At 37.5% G+C, this 24,214-nt stretch overlaps 1 protein-coding gene across 1 annotated transcript; it reads left to right on the plus strand.

Annotated features, from left to right (window-relative positions):
• The first annotated feature begins 17,064 nt into the window (after positions 1 to 17,064).
• LOC107780344 (nudix hydrolase 15, mitochondrial-like) lies at positions 17,065 to 23,801 on the plus strand. The gene is made up of 4 exons (XM_016600870.2): positions 17,065 to 17,566; positions 19,626 to 19,768; positions 23,234 to 23,353; positions 23,431 to 23,801. Exons 1-4 carry the CDS (start codon positions 17,131 to 17,133, stop codon positions 23,653 to 23,655), a joined length of 924 nt encoding a protein of 307 aa, XP_016456356.1. The 5' UTR covers positions 17,065 to 17,130; the 3' UTR covers positions 23,656 to 23,801.
• Positions 23,802 to 24,214: the final 413 nt, after the last annotated feature.

Here is a 24,214-nt window from a genome sequence, read left to right on the forward strand (position 1 = left end):
ATTTCATTGTCATTGTCTTCACTTTCTTCGTCAACATCTTGTACGCATTCGTCCGGACAGAGGGTATCATAATCTAGGCCCCAGTTGACACACATTTCTCGTATTTCATCGTTATCATCAATAAGACCACTTGCTTGATTTCTACAATAATATGGGATTCCTACATCCAATGTTTGCGGTAGAAACTTTAGTAGTCCCTCCCACTCGACAATTGTTGGAAATATAGGATAATCAATGTCTCTATGCAATTTTTCATTCTCTAATAAATCCTAATACTGATCATTCCTTACTGGTAGTTAAGATCATCCGGTGCACGATGAGCGGCTAGTGCCTTTTCTATCTCTAACATCTCCTTTTGTCAAATATTGAATCATTTCTGGTTCATCATTATGTGTGTTTGTTTGGAATATTGCAGATAGTGTTTATGGTACAACTAGCCCATGCCAATGGCATCGTACTTCATAATTACACTTTATTGAGCAAAGGGGAATCCATTGTAGTTTTTCTCCCCAAATTCGCATAACTTCAGGCTTTGTAGAATGCGCTTCCCCCTCAATAATGTGCCCTACAACTTTTAGATCAGTATGTATATTGATAGGCTTATTTTCAAGGGACGTAGAACAACATACCACTTGTCATCCACCAAATCAGTATAGCAACCTAGCATATCTTTTTCAAGTTAGGGATCGATTGTGTTATGACGTGCTCTATATGGATCTGTTGAACTACCTTCATCTTTTTGTCTCTTCTTAAACCACTTAGTAAATATTAGTGGCATTTCTAAAATGGATGTTGTAATGGTTTTGAAATGGTTTTTGAAAACTGGAATGTTGGTTCAACTTAAGAAGAACTAAACTGCACGAACTTGTACGTTAAACATAGAGCATCACAATATGTGTTATGTGTATTGTCATGTCGACCTGAAAAATCTGCACGACAATCAATGTGGTTTGAAGAATGGTATGATGAACCCATTAACCAGGAATACTACAAAGCATGTTTGCTAAACATTTGAAATCTGACCGGTGAGTACAAACTTCAGATCTTGAAACTCCAAGAACAACTTGCGGCAGTGAAGGAGAAACTGAAAAAGGCAGAAGAAGAAAATAATCGGTTGGAAAAATAATTTCAGTAGTTGAAGCAGAGAATAATGGGCGATAGTGACTAAATAAACACATGGATACGTTAAGTGTAGTTTTTTATTTTTATGTCGTGTGTGTGTCATGTATTATGTATATTTTTTAATGAATTTAAATTTATGTTAATTTGTCTTATTTTTTTGTGTTCTAGTTTTAAACTAATAAATAACCCGAAAAATAAAAACACAAGCGCTTATTATGTAAAACATCAATAATTTTACTATTAGATATTTAATGTCATATATACAACTCAAATACATATCAATGAGTCACACGACCTGTATGCTTTAAAGCATTGACTGGCCTGAGGAGCATACCATCCAGCTCGGCTACGCTATCGGGATTATCCTCATCACGTCGCCTCTTTATCTGAGGATGCGCTGCAGCATGATCGTTAAAAAGGCTAGCGGGCTTAGTAGAAGCGGTCATTGGGCCATCAGTAACCTACAAAATAATAAGATATTTTAGTATATGAAAAATAAAATACTAATGTACGTGTTAGCAAAACAATTTAATGGTCAAACCATGGTCTCAGCGGGCTCCTGAATAAAATCATCAGTCTCTAGCAAGCGAGTATCACACAATAGCCTCCATAATGGGTGATGACGGAATCTTTAAAAAAATATAAACAATTTAGATATTACCGACTATCTATAAGGTAAAACCAAATTGAAGTAATAGTAATACAAACAAACCAGCGCCTGAGTAGGCACATAATGCTCTGTGGGAACTCCGAGGTGCACTGCAGTAGATGAAGGCTGTGACGTCTCGATCTGATGTGATGTCTCCCTATTTGTGCCTGAAAGATCCTCAGCAGCCCTCAATGATGAGCCATAACTCAGTCATCGACCACTATGCACCTCTTGTATCAGACGATCCTCAGCAACCCTCGATTGCTCTGGATGACCAGGAAAATACTGATCCCAATCATACTGCGCAATGGTGGTGCCCGCGATCAACACTAGAGCTGACGTGGTCAACTGTGAAGTCCCTGATGATAGCTAAAGGCTGAATGATGGCATATCGTGATGAGCATCGTGTGGCTCAGGGTAATCACTCGGCTGATCATCTCCAATATCCTCCATGGGTGCCTCAATGCCCCCTTGCTGGGGACCCCGTGCCTCGCCGACCACCAAGACTAAGTGGGTCACCCTTTCCTCTCTAGTCACGCCTGCCACGTAGACCACGTGATAAGGCCACGTGTGGCCCATGATAGTACTCCTCAGGCGGCATATACAAAGCCTCGTAACCTAACCGCGCATCCTCTCGGGCAACTCTCTATGTATAAGCAGCAAGATCAGCAACCTGACGACCAAACCCATGCACAATTACCGCTTTGTCGTCTGCATGATGTAGCATCTCCAGTCCCAACTGGTAGAAATGGTGTAAGGCAATAGCTTACATAACATATAACATATTAATTAAGGAAGGATGTTAATGTAATGTAACATGATAAGTAAGTATATCAAATAACATACCAGTGCCTCATGCCTCCCGGCATATGGAACGTACTGACCACCATCGTGATGAACAGGATTCCCGATCAGAAGGCGAGTAACATGGCGATATCAAACCACGTACTCATGTTCCTCGTCAACACGGCCATATGGAGGGTATAATGGAATCATGCCATATCTCTGATCCCAATCCTCTATCTAGGCCTCTAGACAGGCCAAGTATGTTTGGTCGACCTTGCTGCAATCATCCCGCTCACAATGTGTGGAATGCCAACTGGGCGGAATAGGTATAAGCTGGCAATCATCCCGGTACGTTGGAGAATGCAGGTGGACACCATATGCATTTTATGTCCATCTCATAATGAAATTAGAAACCACTTGTTCGAAAAATGTGACTTTGCCAAGAGATTGTCGAATAGGATGCTAGTATGGATGCAGAGACGATCATATTGTGCTATTTCACAGAGTCAACATTGGGAGTGGGTAGTGAAAAATGCTTAAGGGAAATCACATAATATTGATGCCTTCAAAATGGTTTATGCTGAGACAATTCACATGATCTGGAATGAGAAGAACCTTCGAATATTTGAGAAGCGCAGTAGAGAGGTAGAAGAATTAGCTAGGACTGTTACACGTGTTTGTAACATAAAAGCATCTGCTCAAATAAGAAAACTACTGCAACAACTTAAATTTTGAGGAGATAGACAAGTAGACTAGCACATAGGGCTCATGGTTAATTGATATTTGTACAGGTATAAGTAGAAACTTCTATATGAGACAGGGAACTTATAACGACCCGACTAGTCATTTTGGGAATCTTCACTTCGCTCGATATCTTGAGGGCTCGAGTATCTCTGCATGATATATTATGACTTGTGTAAATCGTCGGTATTGATTTTCAAGTTATCCGAAATCAATTTGGAAGAATGAACTTCAAGATTTAAGTTCTAAGTTGGAAGAATTGACCGAGTTTAACTTTTTAGCATTTGACCCCGGAATGGAGTTTTGTCAGTTCCATTAGCTCCGTTGGGCGATTTTGGACTTAGGAGCACCATCTGAATTATAATTTGGAGGTCCGTAGTTGAATTAGTCTTAAAATGGCAAAAGTTGGATTTTTGAGAAGTTTGACCGGGAGTGGACTCTGTGCATCTCTTCTCAACCATGTTTAAGTGTTTTTGATTTGGACCCTCTATGTCCCCAACCTCTTACTTTCCTGCTTGTGAATGTTGGGATGATACTGTTCTTTGAATTTGTTCTATGTGTGTTGGCTTGTTCCAAGTTGTTGTTGTTCCTATCCCCTTTTCCTTTCGAAACTGTTTCCCTAGGCAACTCTTTTGTTGTTTTGCAAACTTATTTCAAACATGTTGTTTCAAAATTATTTTCCAACTCAACTCCTTTAAATCTATGTCAATCACTCTCACATATATTCCTAGACCACTAGGTTCTGCCTTTTTTGAGTGAGCCTTGCCTTGGGACCCTTGAGCTCCCTCTGAACTTGGACAGATGAAAGCTGGCCTTTCCACACTGCACTTACTCTGTCTTGGCTATGAAATCTGGGTGCGAGCACTGCCCGGGATCCCTTGAGGTCCTTAGGGAACTCTGACGCACCCAGATATGAAAAGAGCTATGGAACAATCTTGGCACTTGAGGTGGTTTATTACATAACTCAGGGAGGAAGTCCTAATCAGGATTCCTATAGTGTAACTTATTATTTTTCATTTCTACTTATGTAATTCATTTCAATATTGGTCTGGAATAACCTGTTGTAAACAAGTATTGGGGTGGATAGTGAAAAAGGATGGGGTAAATATGCATGCTATAGTTGTTAAGGGTTGAAGACATGTTATTAGGGTTATGTTACTAATTGTGCGGTAGAACCATGCTTAGGATTCATACATGCATTAGAAATCATGCTCTTATGACCCATGTTTCTTGCTTCGGTATCTGGTCCGTCACTAATCCATGTTTTATGTCTATCACTTAGAAATTATGCTCCTAGGACAATAACAACATTGGCATAAAAGTTGTTACTCTTGTACTTTCAGAAGTCATATTTCAATAATTCTGCAACTCTTGTGTGCATTTAGAAATCATGCCTTAGGGATCCTGGTTTTTAACAATCCTGCCATTTGCATGTGCATATTAGATATCAAGTTCTAGGATACTGTCTGCATTTTGTTTAAGACGCCTAGTTAATTACTGATTCATGAAAAGGTAATAAATAATAATCTCACATTGTGATGTTTTCTGAATAAAACTGGTAACAATCTCTGCATTTTCAGATTCGTATCAACATTTAGAACAACATGTTTAGGTAAATGATGACTTCCAAACTGTTTCAGCAATTCTGGTAACTGCTGCATGTTATTTTACGCCTAGGCAAGCCTTAGGTAATAACTTTAAAAAAAACCATAACCGTCTTTGTGATTAGTGTTTAACTGTCAACGTGTTAAAATCAGTAGGCAAGCCTGATTCGGACTTCTTTTCTGAGTCATGTAATAAATTTGGTTTTGCTGTTATCACTTAGATACCATGCTTATAATCTCAATTCAGATCTTAACTGTGTATGAGTCGTGCTGTTTATGTGTACTATATGTGGAGGTATATATGGGCCTTCTATTTGTTTTTCTATGTTTTCTCCCTAAATGCAGTCCTATGTGTCCTTGTCTGTCGACTAGTATTTTGCCTTTAAACCTAAGGGTCTGCCTAGAACCCCCTTTATAGGATAGGAGTCCTAAATTCCTCCGGGACTGATAGGAAGGGACGGGTAACAACATGCAATAGGGGTCGAGACTAACCCTCGCTTTAATTACCTTCACGGGCACGGGAAAGGATAGATATGGATATGATGACCGGTGCAATAATGCCACATATAGCCCCTCTTTGAGGAGTGTCATACCGGGTATTGCATTGATGTGATCCATATTATAAACGAACCTAGGACCCCCTTTCCTTTATGCTTAGATTATAATTCTTTTTTTCAAAAATCTTGCTTTTCAAACATCTGTGTTCTTAAACTTAAATCCCCTACTATTTGAGTCATGCTTGCTATTTGCTAATTGTACAAATTCACAAAAAACTGTTTGGCCGGGAACCACACTAGTGGATTTTAAGGGGTGCCTAACACCTTCCCTTTAGGATAATTTTAAGCCCTTACCCTATCTCTGGTTACTGAACGTAATTTTAAGCCACCACACTTTTAAACTCAAAAATTTTCTTTGTTTGAAACAGGAACAAAGCAGGGCAAGCAAGTTGGTTCAAAAAAAGAGGAAAAAAAGAAAAAAAGAAGAGAAGAGCCGACAAAGGGAAGTTCCTCAAATCTTTGCCTTTATCTGTCTTGCTAGTGTACATAAAATATTTCCATTCCTCTTCATATTTTTCCTCCTAGGATAAAAAGTCTCAGTCTAATGGATTTTCCTCCCAATAGAAATCTTAGTCTGATGAATTTTTCTCTTAAGATAGAAAATCTTAGTCTGATGAATTTTTCTCCTAAGATAGAAAACCTAGTCTGATGAATTTTCTCCTAGGATCGAAATTTTAGTTTGATGAATTTTTCTCCTGAGATAGAAGATCTAGTTTGATGAATTTTCTCCTAGGATCAAAATCTTAGTCTGGTGAATCTTTCTCCTAAGATAAGAAACCTAGTCTGATGAATTTTCTCCTAGGACCGACATCTTAGTCTGATGAACTTTCTCCTAGGACAAAAATCTTAGTCTAATGAATATTTCTCCTAAGATAAAAAGCCATAGTCTGATGAATTTTCTCCTAAGATAGAAGGCACAGTCTGATGAATTTTCTCTTAGGATCAAAATCTTAGTCCGATGAATATTTCTCCTAAGATAAGAAACCTAATCTGATGAATTTTCTCCTAGGATCGACATCTTAGTCTAATGAATCTTTTTCCTAAGATACCAAAAAAAGAAGTGGAAAAGAGACCTAGTCTGATGAACTTTCTCCTAGGACAAAAATCTTAGTTTGATAAATCTTTTTCCTAAGATAAAAAGCCCTAGTCTGATGAATTTTCTCCTAGGATAGAAATCTTAGTCTGATGAATTTTCTCCTAAGATCGAAATCTTAGTCTGATGAATCTTTCTCCTAAGACAGAAGACCTAGTCTGATGAATTTGCTAGTCAAATTTTCTTGGTTTTACTCACAGGAGATGTACATCCCAGTCGAGTGTTTAAGTTTACTCTCATCATTGCATCAATAACATAGGTGATTTACAGTTTTGCTAACAACTCACAAATTTTCCTAGTGCAAACTGGGGCAGAAAATTTTGTTTGTTTTGTTATTTTGATTGCAGGAACCCACCTAGAGAACGAGGGAGTTCTTTTCAGAGTTACTTTAAATTTCAAGTCAATAGCAGGCACCCACATGGAGAACGAGGGAAGTCATTTCAGAATTCAATTCAAGTTAGAAGCAGCAGAAGCCCGCCTCAACAATGCGAGTCAATAGTCCGAGATGACCAACAAAAGTAGTCTCAATCCAGAATAAAAGAAGGAAAAAAGAAAAAAATAATATATCCGAAATATAGAAGCGGAGATAAGATATGGATTGCTCAAGACATGACTAAGTCATGAGCTTCGCATGTCCCGTCGTGATCCGAAAATCTGAAGAAGAATGAACGAGCACCTGCAGCTAGCAAGCATCAAGGTTCAAGTCTAAAGTCTGCATGAAGAACCATTCAAAACTCAAGATCAAGCTTCAGAAGACTTATAGATAGGAATCTTGTAACTCATAGCTGACAACCATAGTTAGTCTTTTTCATTTTTTGATTTTGATGTAATAACAGGATCGCGGACCGGAACCTCGACGGAGTGGCACTTTGATCGGCTCTCCACCTCGGTATACTCCATCACTCTTTCTAATTCTGAACTACACGTGGCCTGATTCCTTTATAGCCACGGATATGTAGGCAGCTCAGATACCAGGGCTCGGTCACATTCTCCTCTTTTTTAGTTTTTGGTTTCTCTAAATAAAGGTCGGGTCAAAAAACCTGTCTCATCATTCTTTGTCTGAAAACTCTTGGTGTTTCCAGTCAAAGAGGGGCAGTTGTAGACATGTAATTTTTTACCCTCCCCAAGATTTTACATATTTTAATATCTAAATATTTAGTTTAGGCCTTATATCGTTATTTCAACTAGTTTTGACTCTTTTACTTTTATTTTGTCACAAAAAAATAAAAATTACAAAAATATTTTCGTTTATTTAGGTAATTTATATTTTATCTTGTTACTTTTAGTTTATCTACCTTTCATAAAATTCAAAAATACAAAAATAGTTCCACTTTGTTTTCAGGAATAGCAGTAGTTTGGCAGGAATATTATTTTAATTTTTCAATAATTTTAATCTAATTCCATGTTTATCTTTTAGTATGATATTTAAAAAATACCAAAATAGTTTCACAATATAGTATGTTTATTATAATTAATTAGGATTAGTTTTATATTTTTATATTAATATGGAAAAACATTGGGCTTGCTAAGCTTTTCTTATCCAAAATTTGGCCCAATTCAGAATGGCCCACAAGATTTGAGCCCAATACCATCTACACCAAATTAAAACCATTTTAAAAAAATCCTAAACCTAAGGACACAATTTTTCAGCAGTGGCTGAATCTTCTTCTCACAACAACCAGAACACACCCTAAAAACAAAAACCAGTGCCCCTCTCCAAAAATACAGAACCGGCGACACCACCCCCTCTTCAACCAAAACTCGCCGGAGACAAAGACAGCCGCTGGAACCGATTTGCCGCTGCTTCACTCACACCACCCTCACCTATCTCTCTCACTCTGAAAAACACACACACACACAATAGCCGGCACCCTCTCCAAAAATTCCTTATCTCTTCACTCCCAAATTTCCATCAGCCGCCACCCAATTCCCCAACACCTAACTGCAAGACAAAGAATGGAATGAGAGGGCTTGTATTTAAAGACTTAAATTAGTGTGTGTGTGTGTTTGCAGAATTGAAATAAAACATAAAAAGAATAGAGAGAGTGGAACGGAAGAGATAATCTGTTTAATTGGAAATTTAATCCTTCTCCATAGCTAACTTTATCTTCTGTCCAGACCACATTCATCACCTATTTCTTTTTTCTTCTTTAATATAAAGATTTTCCCACTTTGAATGAGTAATTGAACGTTCAAAACAAATTGGAGCCGAGGAATTGCAGAAAGCCGATAAAGACGAGTCAATTGACTTGACAGGGAAGTCTTACGAACTGTGAGATTCACCTCTTCACTGTAAAGTTTGATTGAGCTCGTTTTGGTTCGAGCTTTCCGGTGCCGATTCGAGTTTCCGTCCGTGGTCCGTTATATTTTCGAGTTCAAAGCAGTGAAACAATAAATTTCTATAAAGGTCCAATTCTTCAATCCTTTACTCAGTTATATTCTGGCTTAACGTTAATTGTTGGTTTGGTGATTTGATTTTGTGATTTGTTTAGTTATTATCTATGGTTTTGAATATGCCTGCTCGTATGTTTACTTGAACTGATTGCAAGTGAATTGGAAAATTGAATTGGAATCGTATGTTTAGTTATTTGAATTGGAAAATCGGATTGCCAGTTTGTTGGGTTTAAAAGAATTGTTTGGGGAGATGTGATTTAAAATAAAATTGGACCTAAAAATTATGGAACGAGATAAAGCATAAGTTGTTAGTGTTTTAAGTTTCTCATTTTACGTAGATCTCTTTACTGATTTACCGCTAGAAGCATGCTTAGGCTGACCACATTTGGGTAGACAAACTTTTAGGACGTTCGTGTTTTAATTTCTTTTGAGGTGAGAGGTCACCCCCTTCAGTTAAATTTATCCGGGGAATGCCCCGAAGGATTTGTACATATTTTATTTCGGGGAATAGCCCGTAGTATTTTGTAATTTGGAACTTTAATTTTCCTTCAATTTTCTTTCATTTAGGTGGAGATGACCTCAAGCCTCTTTTGTGTTTATTTTTATTTTTTGTGATTTAACCTCAACTTGAATATTTTAAAAGCCGACTAGATCTAGTATGCAACCATACTAGTTACGGGACTTGGGGAGTGCCTAACACCTTCTTTCCGAGTCAAATGAATCCCCTTACCCGAATCTCTGGTGCAGGCTTAGTTTGGAGTCCAAAGTGTTTTAAAAGGAAAATCATTTTTAAAAACGGTGACCTGGCACACCGAAACTAATGTCAGGTGGCGACTCTGAATTATTTCCTTTTGAACACAATTTTGTCACTTTTTAATTAAAAACTCTTTTGAGCTTTACAAATCTTTTTATAATTTTAAGAGGTTTAAGTGAAGTAAAAAAGGGTGTGAAAGCTGCTGGTGACGTCGGGTGTTGATTTGGAAGATATTCGTGCGTCTGGTTATAGCTGCCACTTGTCCTTGATAGTTAAGATTATTGCTAATCTGTTTATGTAACCTTCAAACAGAATGTGTACTTATTTGCATCAGTTTTGAAATTCCAAATCTTAGAAGCTCGTGATTCATACTACCAGATCTTGGTAAATTTGTAAATGCTTAGTTATCTATTCTCTTTTCTCTTATAACCTCACTTGGGTTGTGTTTTTCTGTTAGTTGGCTTACCTAGCGGGTTGAGTTAGGTGTCATCATGACTTGTGATTTTTAGGTTGTGACAAGGTGGTATCAGAGCACTAGGTTCATAGGTTCTACGAGTATGAGCAAGTGTCTAGTAGAGTCTTGCGGATCGGTATGATGACGTCCATACCTATCTTCGGGAGGCTATAGGGCATTTAGGAAAAAATTTCCCTTTCTTCTTTCCTCATCGTGAGGCCTTGTTTCAGCTTGAATCCTACGACTTTAATTCTTCCCGATCGCTCATATGTGATGTTGTGCGCTCAATATTCGCTATGTGCCGACGATCGGTAATGTTGCAGATGGATTACGATGGGCTATGGATGCTTGATTATCATCGCGATGTATTGTCTAACCTCAGAAGCAGATGCAGTGTTAAAATCTTCTAGTCGTTCATTTGTGGTACGAGGCAAGTGCATATGTCTGGTTGGTAAGAACAGATTTGGGAAGATTGGTGGGTGGCCAGGCTATTATGATTAAGGAGGGTTCATGACAAGGTGTCGATTTGAGTAAAAATTGGTGGGTCATCTCTTGCTTGATGAGTTTGGATCGTGTGTCTCGTATGAGGTTTCCATTTGGTGGAGTGCATATATCATCATTCCAGAGCATTTGGGGGAGTTGTTTGACTGTTGCAATGATTGACAGGTGTTTGGCAGAGTCTTCGGGGTGTTCTATGACCGGCATTTCATGAGTTCTGAAGTATTCAGCTAAATAGTTGTGCAATATTGGGGCATGCTGTGAAGATATGGTACTTTGGGTTATCGTTGAGGTGTTCTATGGCTTCGAGCTAAGTGGTAGAGTGTGTTGATGACGATCGGATTGTAGGATTATGGGTTGTATCAGTTTCCAAATTGAGAGATTTCTAGGTTATTTCTTTGAATGGTAATATGCTGGTGAATCACGGGTGGGCTTGAAAACGGTAGCGAATGGTAATCGGATCCCCAGTATTTCCTTGTCAAGAAAGGTCTAAATATTGGGGTGGTGCAAGAAATGGCTTCGGGTTCCCAGGAAGTTCACTCAGGGCGATCATATCAGATTGAGTCACTTTCGGGTTGGCGGTCTATGTGACTCGATTGAGTTAGAGGCGACTGGTTCTGATTGCTCGATTATGTGTTACTGAGTTTCAAAGAATTTATCATGGTTATGACCACGATCGGAGTTGATGTTTTCTACAGGTATAGAAGCTATATTACATGTGGTGGTGTTCTCCCGGATTGAGATAAATAAAAGATTCTCGGTTGATGAAGTGTTCAATTTGCGTAAGGTTCAAAGTTGACTATGAGATTTTCGTAAGTGCTGCGAGTTATCATGTTAGAGGCGATGCGCCGTGTGGGGGTTGGAAAGTTGCGTGTGCAAGGTTGCAGATAGTTTCGGAGGGAAGGATATGAGTTCTTGATGTTACGAACGATTTTGGATGTTTAAGGTTTAGTTGGCACTATGTGTTCCCATCGAAGTAGAGTTCTCCTGTTGGCAGGCACATTGTGTTTTGACTTATGGGTATTTCTCTGTGAGATGATGGAGTATGAATTAGTTGTCAGCAATTTGAGTAGCGGTGTTGAGATTGGGTATGAAAATTCTGGTATTCATGAGGCTAAGAGACTGAATGTTCTTGTTGGCAGTCTATTCCTTGATTGCGAGTTGAGAAGAAATGTAGAGGATTGGATGATTGATAGTAGGTGTTATGGAAAGGTTGTTATAGACTTTTGGAAGGTTTATTACATGTTTGAGGAAGATCGAAATTTGGTTTAGGGATTACTTTGAGCCTAATGAGAATGTGTATTCTGTATCGGATCAGACCTGTTTGTTCTTGCGCAGTTGTTACCATATGTATATCATTGGGTGGAATGGATGTCATTCGCTCCTTGGTTTATGTTATATATTTCTCTCTTATACTATGGCGGGTTGTGAGGGTTATATGATTCTTCATACGCATATTGTGATTCAGTTTAGGCCTCATGGCATTATGGGCGAGATAGCCTATGTGATATTGATTTGCTTATTGCACCATAATTGTGCTTATCTTTCTCAGTATTGTTTGTTCCTAATGATTTTCCCCACAGTTATATTTTGTGCACCTTGTTGTGCTTGATATTGATGCACATGTGATCGGTGAGCCCGAGTATTATGGCTCGGCGGGTACCCTATATGGATTGATATGATGGGATCGGATTGCATGCCGCAACGGTACAGTGATGAAATGTGGCTCCTTATTTCTATTTTGTGTATATTGTTTTCACCCTGTTGAAAATAGTTCATAGTAAAATGCTAAAATTTCCTTGCCTGCTTAACTTTCTTAGTAATTTTCTTATTTAGTTTTCTTACTGTTATCTGTCATGTCTAAATTATTAATTTTTGGTGTACGGAAACGGGTTGTGTGTGGATCCATATGATTAGTGTTGATGCTTGTCGGTATGGTTGCTTGTGTTGGCTAAGATGAGGTTTCTAGACCTGAGATTTGTGCTATTGTTGAGGATTTGGACAATGGCCCTAGTCGGGCGAGTGAGTTTCTTGGCTTATTGATCAGATGAGTGGTTAAGTGGGTATGCGTGTTTCTTTCATAATCGATAGGGTATGAAGGTTTTGAACGAGATTCTAATCGATGCGAGGTTTGCTACCGGCACCAGATTTATTTTGGATTTGGTTTAGGTAGTAATGGTGGTCAGCAGTTCCTACTGTGAGTGTCGAAGTGATGGGGCATATCATGTGATTACATCTTGTGTTATGGTTGTGACTTGATACAACTTGTTCAGACTTATAAAGTGTGTGGATGTGGGATTCGGGTCTTATAATGAGTTCGGAATGATAGAGATTGAGTTATAAGGTTTAAGGACTAAGGTTGAAATAAGGATCTTTAATTATGTTGGGTTGGCGGGCTTATGCAGATTAGGGTGACGTGCTATCACCCCCGGGTTTATGCTTAGTATGATTACACCACGATTTGATAGCTTTGGAACGACTCCTAGCACATTCGAGGACGAACATGTGTTTAAGTGGCGAAGGATGTAACGACCTGACTGGCCGTTTTGAGAATCTGCACTTCGCTCGGTATCTTAAGGGCTCGAGTATCTCTGCATGATGTATTATGACTTGTGTAAATCGTCGGTATTGATTTTCAAGTTATCCGGAATCAATTTGGAAGAATGAACTTCAAGATTTAAGTTCTAAGTTGGAAGAATTGACCGAGTTTTACTTTTTAGCATTTGACCCCGGAATGGAGTTTTGTCAGTTCCATTAGCTCCGTTGGGCGATTTTGGACTTAGGAGCGCCGTCCGAATTATAATTTGGAGGTCCGTAGTTGAATTAGTCTTGAAATGGTGAAAGTTGGATTTTTGAGAAGTTTGACCGGGAGTGGACTCTTTGATATCGGGGTCGGATTTCAATTCCGGAAGTTGGAGCAAGCTCGTAATGTCAAATGTGACTTGTGTGAAAAAATTAAGGTCAATCGGACGTGATTTGATGGGTTTCGGCATCGGTTGTGGAAGTTTGAAGTTTCAAGTTCATTGATTTTTGGATTGAGGTGTGATTCATCGTTTCGATGTTGTTATGTGTGTTTTGAAGCCTCGAGTAAGTCCGTGTTATATTATGAGACTTGTTGGTTTGTTTGGACGTAGTCCCGATGGGCTCGGGTGAGTTTCGGATAAGTTTGGGTTGTGTTGCGCTCGTTTTTTTGTGTTTCGACGTTGTTTCTTCAAGCATGAATGGTACTATATTAAGCAAATGAGCTCCAATTTCTGTTTTTATTGAAGCATTAGATCCATATCGTAATTATGGATCCATATCAAAATGAATCGTCGAATTTGGGTATCGTATGAGGAGTTTATGATCATTTTACTAAGAATTGGGTTGCTAGATTTTTTAGATTAATTACGAAATTACCACTGATTTCGTTTTTAAAAATCTGCACTATTTTCAAATATTGAAACCAACATATCTCCTTCAATATAAGGTTAAATGGAGTGATTCAAGAGCCTAACTTGACTAGAAGCTCACAATGAATCCTTTGGAAGCATCAAAAATGAGTTTCGAGATTATTTGGCACAAGAAACGAGGCAGAACAATGTTAAAACAAAGATTTTATTTATTTAACATATTTTGAGTTGGGGAGCTTGGAATTGGGAATTTTTTAGGCGATTTTCACCATATGAATTGGGGTAAGTGTTCTCTACTCAGTTTGGTTATATTCCATGAATCTATCTTCGATTTTAGCTTTTGGTTGATGAATTTTAAAGAGAAAATTGGGGGTTTTGGCATAAAGTTTCATAATATGAATTTTTGAGTTTTGAACTTCGATATAGAGTCGGAATTGAGTGAAACTAGTATGGTTGGACTCATAATTGAATGGATTGTCGGATTTTATGAGTTTTGTCGGGTTCCGAGGAGTGGACATGGGTGTGATTTTTGGCTGGATTTGGGATTTGATTTAGGATTCGATCTCTATCATTTGAAATTGTTTCCTTGGGCTTTATTTGATATATTTGAGTTGCTTTTGGCTAGTTTTGAGCCGTTCAGAAGTCACTACACATGTGATGGCATTTTGGAGCATCGTTTGGCTTGCTCGGTATTGTTATTGGCTTGTTCGAGGTAAGTATTTTGCCTAACTTTGTTGAGGGAATTTTCCTCCTATTTGTCATTGATTGCTACATGCGGGGGTGATACATATATGAGGTGACGAGCATATATGTATGTGCCGGGGTTAATCATGCTCGGGGGTAGATTGTGCTATAATTGTGTCTTGTAGGATTACATAACTTCCTTGCTTCATGCTTCACTTGATTTACCGATGTTAACAACGTAGTATAAAATTTAGTAATCAAGAATTAGCCCAATATAACTTGATCGAATTTGATAGAATTCCGAAAATACATTGATGTGTCTAATTCGGTCATCTCTATGCGAAATCATTATTACATTACTACGGCCCATATTCATGAGATACTAGACTCTTTTCTTGTGTTGTGGATCATTGTGAGAATTGTGGATGTATTTGAATAATACGATTCTTGAGGGTTGTTGAATCATTGTTGATTTGGAAAGATGTGGTTGAGATTTGTTTGAAATATCTGTTAAAACACTCTCCTTGATGTTATTTGTGCTTCCTGCCTTATTTGTCATTGATACTCATATGCTTGGTAAGGAAGAGTGCAAAGTACGAAGGGTGATGCTGTGCCATTATTTATACATTATCATGTAAGGGAGAGTGTAAAGCACGAAGGGTGATGCCATGCCGTATTATTGAGATTAAAAGTACGAAAGGTGATGTCGTGCCACATTATTGAGCGTAAAAGCACGAAGGGTGACTCTGTACCATATCATTTGAGAGTTAACGCACGAAGGGTGATGCCGTGCCATTTCATTTATATCATTATTCTTGTATGTTATTGTGAGGTCCTGGCACGATGGGTGTTTCCGTGCAGGCGAGGATAAGGGGCATGCATTATGTTTGATATCAGTCTTTCGTGTATATGTTCTTGTCTTTACCTTGAACTGTTATTGTCATAATTATGGATCTGATGTGATTTACTGCCATTGTTCTGTCATGATATCCATCTCAATTGTTATTGTGTTGCTCATACCTTCTACTTGCTTAACTTGCAAATACCATGCCTATTTTCTACTTTTATAATTATACTCATGTTGTATCTATTCTGGTTCACCTTAGTGTAAGCTTTCCACCATGCTAGTCATTCATACCATTACTTGTTAACTTGTAAAGATCTTATGTTTGCTTCTTGTTTGCTATATTTGTACTTAGACCTCCACTATGCTAGTTAATTGAAGTTGATACTCTTTGTTTTCCTATTGATTGTTATTACTCACGTGCTTTCCGCCTAGTCTTTTAATATTGCCCACATGTATATCCTCGTCCATTGTTATTACTTGCGTATTTCCTACTTTGTAATTCCTGTTATGGTGTTTCTATCATCTGGTTGGTTCTGTTATACGTATATTTTGGAAGGATGAGTTGAACGCACGAAGGGTGTTGTCATGCTAATTGATTTGTCACATAAATTTGTTTATATATGGTGAGGATGAGACAGAAGCACGAAAGGTGTTACCGTGCCATTTGACTTGATATCTTGGATATACTTCTCATACCAGGAAGGATTGTAAATCTTCTACTGTGATTCCTGCTAGTAATTATTGACTGTCTCGCAGAGTTGTATGCGGTACTTTTATTTGTTATGTTTGAAACTGCCTATACTGTTAGTCTAATGTGCATGTTATAACAATAAGCATCTTTCAACTAAAAGCCTCGTCACTACCTCGACGAGGTTAGACAAAATACTTACCAGTACATGAGGTTGGTTGTACGGATACTGCACTTCTGCACGTTCCGTACAGATTTTGGAGCGGAGCTGCTGGTGACGTCAGGTGTTGATTCGGAAGATATTCGTGCGTCTGGCTATAGCTTCCACTTGTCCTTGGTAGTTTAGATTATTGCTAATCTGTTTATGTAACCTTCAAATAGAACGTGTACTTATTTGTATCAGTTTTGAAATTCTAAATCTTAGAAGCTCGTGATTCGTACTAACATGTCTTGGTAAATTCGTAAATGCTCAGTTATCTATTTTCTTTTCTCTTATAATCTCAGTTGAATTGTGTTTTTCTGTTACTTGGCTTACTTAACGGGTTGAGTTAGGTACCATCACGACTTGTTATTTTTAGCTCGTGACAGAACTGTGATAAAGTCAACTGTGGACTTGTAAAGCTACATTGGTGATTAATGGAAAATGTTTAATTACCCACACAAAAAAAAAAGGAATATGAGGGGTATAACTTTTATCCCAAGTTCTTTTAAATTGTTTTTTAAAAAGACGGCTCAAATCTAATTTTCTAAAAAAAGCTAAACCAAAATCAAATTTATTAAATGTTTGAAAAACTAAACAAAAATCAAATCTAAGAGCTTCTAAAATATGTTGTACTTTTTGATAAACCCAATACAAATTTGTGAAAAATGCTATCATCAATTAGAAGATTGTCAATGTCAATATCAATATCAATATCATCAATTTCCTCCTTAACCCTTTATTCATTTCAATCTCCAAATTCACTACGCAAACTAATCATGGATTCATCATCTTCAAAAAACCACAGCTTTAATAATACTTCTCAAAAAAGACTATTAGCCTTAGCTCAACAATTGCGTCTTTACAAACCCCCACCACCTCAATTTGACTCTGATTTTGAGGAGCAAAAATTGGAAGAGAGTGCAGGGAAAGTTGTTTCTCAATTGGGTTTTCAAGAATCAGTGACACCAATTTCTGCTGTGCAAACTGAAAGATTTAAACCTAAAAGAGCTGCTGTTTTGATCTGTCTTTTTGAAGGGGATGATGATGGGGAATTAAGAGTTATTCTTACTAAGAGATCTTCTAAGCTCTCTACTCACTCTGGTCAGTGAATTTTAGATCCTATTTTTTATTTTATATCGCGCATTTTTGCTTTTCGGTTAATGATACATTTTTAGATTTGGAAATAATTTAATTTTAAACTTCATGATGATTTGTTTGGCATATCTTCCTTTTTAATTTGTCCAAAAGAATGACCATTTATGTATTAAGAAATAATTTAATTTAAACTTCTTATTTTACCGTTAATAGTTATTAACTTCTTATTTTACCTTTAATGAGATAGATTTATATCCATGCAATTATTTGTGCCTTATTTTAGATCACAAGTCTCAAAAGTCTTTCTTTCTTTTTTAAATTCCGTACCTAGTCAAACGATGGAACATAAATTGGGACAGAGGGTGTATCTATTTATTGTTCCGGAATTTATATTGTTTGGAGCTTAGAAGTAGTAGTTATGGTGGTTGATTGATCATCATAGTGTAGTGGGGTTTTGGAAGATTGCATGCAGAACCTGTAATTTATGTTAAAGGACATATCTTTCAGTATTGGAATGAAATGAGTCCGAATAGAACGGTTTGGATATAGAGGTCAAGGATTCATATGGCCGACAGACTCAAAATAGTTTTTGGGATTGAGACGTAGTTGATTGGTTGTTTTGATATATGGCTGTGATTTGATGCATGCAAGACAGCAAGAGGTATGCAGTTTACATGTCGATGATGATAGTGTGGCTTGATGTATGTTTGGTATTTATCCAGCACAGTTAATTTGTTCAGCTATAATGTAAGATTGCCTAGCTTATGAAAAATTATTGTGCTGGTTTTGCATGATAAAATAGGAAGTCTTGAAATATAACCAGTTTTCTTTTAGATTTATAAGAGGATTGTAGTCCACCATTGATAATCAAGATTGTTACGTTTCCCACATCGGTTGAGGAAATGAGATGTTGTCTGCTTGTATAGTCTTGGGGCAACCCTCGCCTCATGAGCTAGCTTTTGAGGTTGAGTTAGGCCCAAGATCTATTTTCTTAACATGTAGTAGAGCCAGATCCATTCATATTCTTGGTTTCCTAGTATTGGTCCCCCATGTTATGTTATCCACGTTCCATATATCTTGACTTGGTTGTGTGAGAGGTGTTTAAGTGTACTAAATTAGTCGACGAGATGGGTTGTTGTCTCCTTATATGGTCTTGGGTACACCTCAACTCCTAAGCTAGCTTTTTGAGTTGAGTTCGGCACATAGACATTTTGTCTATACAATGTCCTTGTTTCGACTTTTCGTCCAGTTGATTCCATGTGTTAAATTGATAGCTAAAACTAAGTTGACATAATTGTGTTATAGTTTTCTTGTTTTCTCTAGAGATTATGGTTGGATGCTTCTGATAACCAGTTTGATACAGACAGAGGCGGATCCAGGATTTGAACCTTACGGGTTCCCATTCCCAGCGATCTCAAATAATATATAATAATAACTGATCGGGACAAAAAATTTCAGCAAGTTCTTTTATTTGGCTGGCCTCTTTTAATTTAACTTCATTTGTAGTGTTTTTTAATAAGAAAATAGAAACAACACAAGTGCCTGCGGATGTCGTTTTGTGAAAAAACCAAAGGTGAAGTTAAAAAACTGTCAAATATAGGATTCGAACCCTCGTCAACCAACTTACAAAAACATAGTCTAAGCAGGGTCCTCATTTGCCGCTGAACAAACAGCCGTTTCTAGTACTGGGTTCCCAGCGACAATTATTTATACATTTAGTGTATTTCTCGATACAAATACAAGACCCGACAAAAGTTACTGGTTCCCAGGAACCCGTACCCGATACTGTAGATCCGCCCCTGGATACAGATGTGTTGCTGCTGAAATGATGTTATTTAAATGTTTAGGCAATTTACTATCTTTCTTGTGATTGATAGTTTGCGGCTTGCAAATTTTGTCTAATTGATCCATACTTTTGTTTATTCAAGATATTAATTTTCTATAATCTTGTTACCAAATTGCTTGAAGTATTTTAAAATATAACGTTTGCTGTTATTTATACTATCCTCTCCTACGTAGTGTTGTGCTAGTTTAGCTGATTTGAACTAAAATGTCACTGATGTAGGTGAAATTGCATTACCTGGAGGAAAAGCAGAAGAGGGAGATGCAAGTGATGCTGACACTGCAACCAGAGAAGCAAAGGAGGAGATAGGATTAGATCCTTCATTGGTTAATATCGTGACTTGCCTCGAGCCATTCTTGTCTAAGGTATGTGGTTATCATCTAGCCTATAAAGAAACTTCGGGTGGATGTCATCATAGTATTGGTTGAAACAAAACTTGTTTCCTAATAAACTTGCTGAATTATTAGCTGAGCTTTCTAGTAGAGCGCACAAATGCAGGGTAAGGCTGCGTACAGTAGCTTAGTGCACCGGGCTGCCCTTACTAGTAGAGTGAAAATTTTCTTGTCTGCGTAAATGATCAGAGAAATGTATCTGGAATGTAATGGTGAATCTGCTGAGAAAAACTTCTCTGTTTCTGTGCCAGTTTAGTATGGAGAACACACTTTCATAAGGCTCAACTTGATGTTTTAGTTTTTCTTTAATTATTTCTTCAAGAACAACTAGGCCTCAGTCCGAAACAAGTTGGGATAGGCAATATGAATTCTCAATGACTATTTTCCCCATTTAAATTCATGTCAGACCAACACCATACAAAACAAAAATGGGAAGTACTGGAGGCTCTTTATATTTCCTACTGGCATAATTTATTCAACAAGATTAAAATTCATTTAGGGTTTCTTCCAAGCAGTAGTTGTGCTCTGCTGACACTGTACGATTCATTTAGCCTTAGGCCCAAAGATTGTGTACTGTTTAAATTCTTGTTCTTTCCTTCTCCATCGTAGTGTATGATCTCCTGCAAATCTTCTATAGTGCTGGTTATCTCAGAAGTGCACTTTATATTTAATACATCAATGTAAGAATGATATACTCTCCTTGTTCCATGTCTCTTATCCCTATCTAGGACGGGGGTCCTCGTTTGGTTGGGGGAGGGAGGCAAAGAAAGACGAATAAGAGAAAATGGTCGATGGAAAATATGATACACTAGAAATGCAAAGAAACATGAAGAACATTCACAAGTCAAGAGTTGATAATTTCACATTATTGGCTGAACATGGATCTGGATAAGCCTCCTGTTATTGTTATTTCTTTCTTCTATGTCCAACTTAAAATTCAAACATTGTCAAAATTATAGGTCTCTTAATGTCTTAAAAGAGCAGCATTGTAGTTAATGTACATTAAACAGAAAGACATTGCAGTACTTTACTAGCGTCTAGCTGATTCTTGGTTTAAGTTTTGCTGCAATTTTGTGCATATCTTTGGTATTCTGATTGCACTCCGAGTTTTTGTAGTGTTAAGAATAATAAGGTGCTGGTTTTGATGTTGTGAGCTTCGCTAATATACTGCAAATATCACAATTGTTTTCTCCTCCCAAAGCGAGTTGGCATTTTTACCATTTAGCAGTGAAATTAATCAATTTTTGGAGTAAATTAGAACACTGGATAAACTTACGGATTCCGAAACTGCTTAAAGGATTACAAACCTCAGAATCTAGACTTGCAAGAGTATCAATAACAAAATTTCGAATATTCTATTAAAGAAATTGAATATTGCTGTTGGATTAGAACTGAAAATAAGAAATGTTAATCTCCATGCCACTGCCCTTACAGAAATGGCCCATCTATGCCATTATTTGACTAACGACACAAAAAAAATTTAAATTTTTTTTAACACTAACATTTCCACGTGTAATGTCTTCATTGGTCCGAATTAACCCATGCCCCACTTAATTTTAACCTCAGTTAGGTCGATTAATCCAAATCCCACCCGGTTAAGTTTTTACCCAAATAATCAACTCAACCCAAAGCCAAACCTAACCCTTCCAAATCCCCCCTCTCCGGTCATCTTTCCCAAGTCTTGGCCCTTTCCACCATTTTTCTCAAGGAAGCCGCTGCTTATGGTCTCTGCCTTGCTGAAATTGGTGAGATGGTGAGCAGGGAATTCCGTAGTGGGGAGGAGGAACCAAGTGAGCTTGAAGTTGTTTGCTTGGAGGCAAGAAGGCTGATTACTGAGAGGGAGATTCTTTCTCCCAAGTCTGAAGTGGATGAGGAGTTTCAATTTGACATAGATTGCGAAGATGCTGGACATGATTATAGTCCCAAATTGATTTCTCGGGACTTCATGAACCGAAACCCATTTCATTTTCCAATTGGAGGAAATGGCTGCTTCCCAGTCTCTAAACTAGATGAAAGGATTTAATGGTGCTAGGGTTACAATTTCAGAAAGATAATGGAGAAATTGGATTTAATGGAGGTTTTAGGGTTGCTGATTTGGGGAAGAGGACTGGAGAGTGAAGGGGATTTGGTTTTGTTTGAATCGGGTTGGGTTTGGGTAGATGGACCTAACCAAGGTTAGAATTAAGTGGGGCATGGGTTAATTCAGACCAATAATGACAGGACACGTGGAAATTCAAGTCTTATAAATATTTTTTTTAAAAAAAATTTCAGCCGTTAGTCAAATAATGGCATAGATGGGCCATTTCTGTAATGGCAGTGGCATAAAATAGCATTTTTTTAACGGATGGCATGGATAGACCATTTCTGAAAGTTGAGTGACATTTTTAGGCCTTTTCCGATAACGAAATTTCGAATACTTTTTTTTAAAGAAATCAAAGATTGCTGTTGGATTAGAATTGAAAATAAAAAATGTTAATCGACTTAGGATGGAGAGAGTTAGTGGAGGTGATCACTGACGATATCTTCATTAAGGCATTACACCATTTTCTAGTAGACTTTTGAAATGTCAACCATTTCCTTACTATTGAAAATGTTCTTTTACTCGTATAACTAATTACATGTTCAGTATTTAAATCTGTGCATGCTTGAGAAGCTACCTTACCAGTCCGGGATATTATCAAAATTTATGAACAACCTAATTTGTGCGCATCTCGACTATTACATCGGTTTCTTGCTATCTCCCACCAACATATGTACTGACTAACTATAAAATTCCTCTTATTTACATGGCTTACCATATCAACTAAGCAAAGACAATAATGCATTTTAGGATATAAGAATTAGTTGGTTATATTAGATTATCACTTTGTAGTTCTTGAAATAAGTGGGATTATACTGAGTTGTTGTAGTAGTTCTTGAAATAGCTATTAAGAGCAATTTTCTTCTTGTTTGGCCGAACTCGTTGTTGCATCATCCTCGAAGTCTTTGGCGGATCTCGTTTCAGACTTCTTTGTTGTTAGCTCATCCATTTTATTCAAGCTATTACCAAGTTTGGTCTTGTCTAAAACTTGGTGCTGCTAAATTTTTTAAATTTACACAACTGTAAATCTGAAGAGGAACCTTGGCGTAATTGGGTATAGTTGATGCTATGTGACCAAGAGGTCACGGGTTTGAGCCGTGGAAACAGTCTCTTACAGAAATGTAGGGTAAGGCTGCGTACAATCGAACCTTATGGTCCGTCCCGTCCCTGGACCCCGCGCATAACGAGAGCTTAGTGCACCGGGCTGCCTTGTTTTTGTTTTTTACATAGCTGTGAACCCGAAATTTGAATCCTGATAAGTGTCACTATAATGGAGAAATTATTTTACTAGCAACGAAACAATCCCTTTGTACTTTTTGGTTGCGTGTGTATTTCTCATACATTTGTTATTTTTGCAGCATCTTCTTAGAGTAATTCCTGTAATTGGGATTCTCTCCAATAAAAAGGAATTCAATCCCACTCCTAATATTGCTGAAGTAGAAGCAGTTTTTGATGTACCATTGGAGATGTTTCTCAAGGTTTGTACTTTCCTTCGACAAGTGACGAATAAGTTTCTTCCATTTCTTGGATACTCACGCGAAATATCTTTATTCAGGACGAGAATAGGAGATCAGAAGAAAGAGAATGGATGGGAGAAAAGTATCTGATTCATTTGTTCGACTACGAGTTGGACAACAAGAAATACTTGATCTGGGGTCTAACTGCTGGGATTTTAATTAGAGCAGCATCGGTTGTGTATCAGAGACCACCTGCATTCTTGGAACAAAATCCTAAATTCAAGCTCCCTAAAGTGGTGGACAAGGATACTACAATGAGTTAACTTTGATCCTTGTATTTCTTTTATAATCCAGCTTGTGTAATAAATTAAATTAAATGCACATAGTGGAATATTACTATGTATTTTTCAAACCATCAGATGTAGTGAAAAAATTTAAGACCCTCCAATAATAAATTTTACATCATTTTTAAAACTAAAAATACCTTCCTCAGAATTTATGCTTTACAAAGTGGATTTCAGGGCACATATTTTTTTTTGTAACGTGGTGTCGGGCCAGCTTGTGCAGTTTTGAGCTCAGATGCGCAAGTAAAAATTGCACGGGACGCCCTATTTGGTCTCCCACATTTAACATATACCCATTTTTTTTTAAAGTTTTAATTTGTACTCACTTTTTAAATAACTTCAGCCCCCTTTCTCCTCTTCCGTTTTCTTCTTCTTTCTTCCTGTTGTTGGTGCTGCTATGAATATACAGTAATACAGATATTCATAGATACAGCTTGGAAAGTTTCACATATTCCTGAAGTATATTATACGTATTGGAGGGACGGTTGTTGGATGGTGCATTCACTAAAGGAGAAGTGCAAAAATCAGACTTCTAGCC

This window comes from Nicotiana tabacum, chromosome 1, assembly GCF_000715075.1.
Source record: "Nicotiana tabacum cultivar K326 chromosome 1, ASM71507v2, whole genome shotgun sequence".
NCBI lineage: Eukaryota > Viridiplantae > Streptophyta > Magnoliopsida > Solanales > Solanaceae > Nicotiana > Nicotiana tabacum.

What these genes read in the sequence shown, in the direction of transcription:
- LOC107780344 (XM_016600870.2), top strand. Translation starts at nt 17,131, where the DNA reads ATGCTATCATCAATTAGAAGATTGTCAATGTCAATATCAATATCAATA. An exon ending in TCGAGCCATTCTTGTCTAAG is followed by an intron (nt 19,769 to 23,233) that starts GTATGTGGTTAT and finishes TTATTTTTGCAG; the next exon opens with CATCTTCTTAGAGTAATTCC. An exon ending in CATTGGAGATGTTTCTCAAG is followed by an intron (nt 23,354 to 23,430) that starts GTTTGTACTTTC and finishes ATCTTTATTCAG; the next exon opens with GACGAGAATAGGAGATCAGA.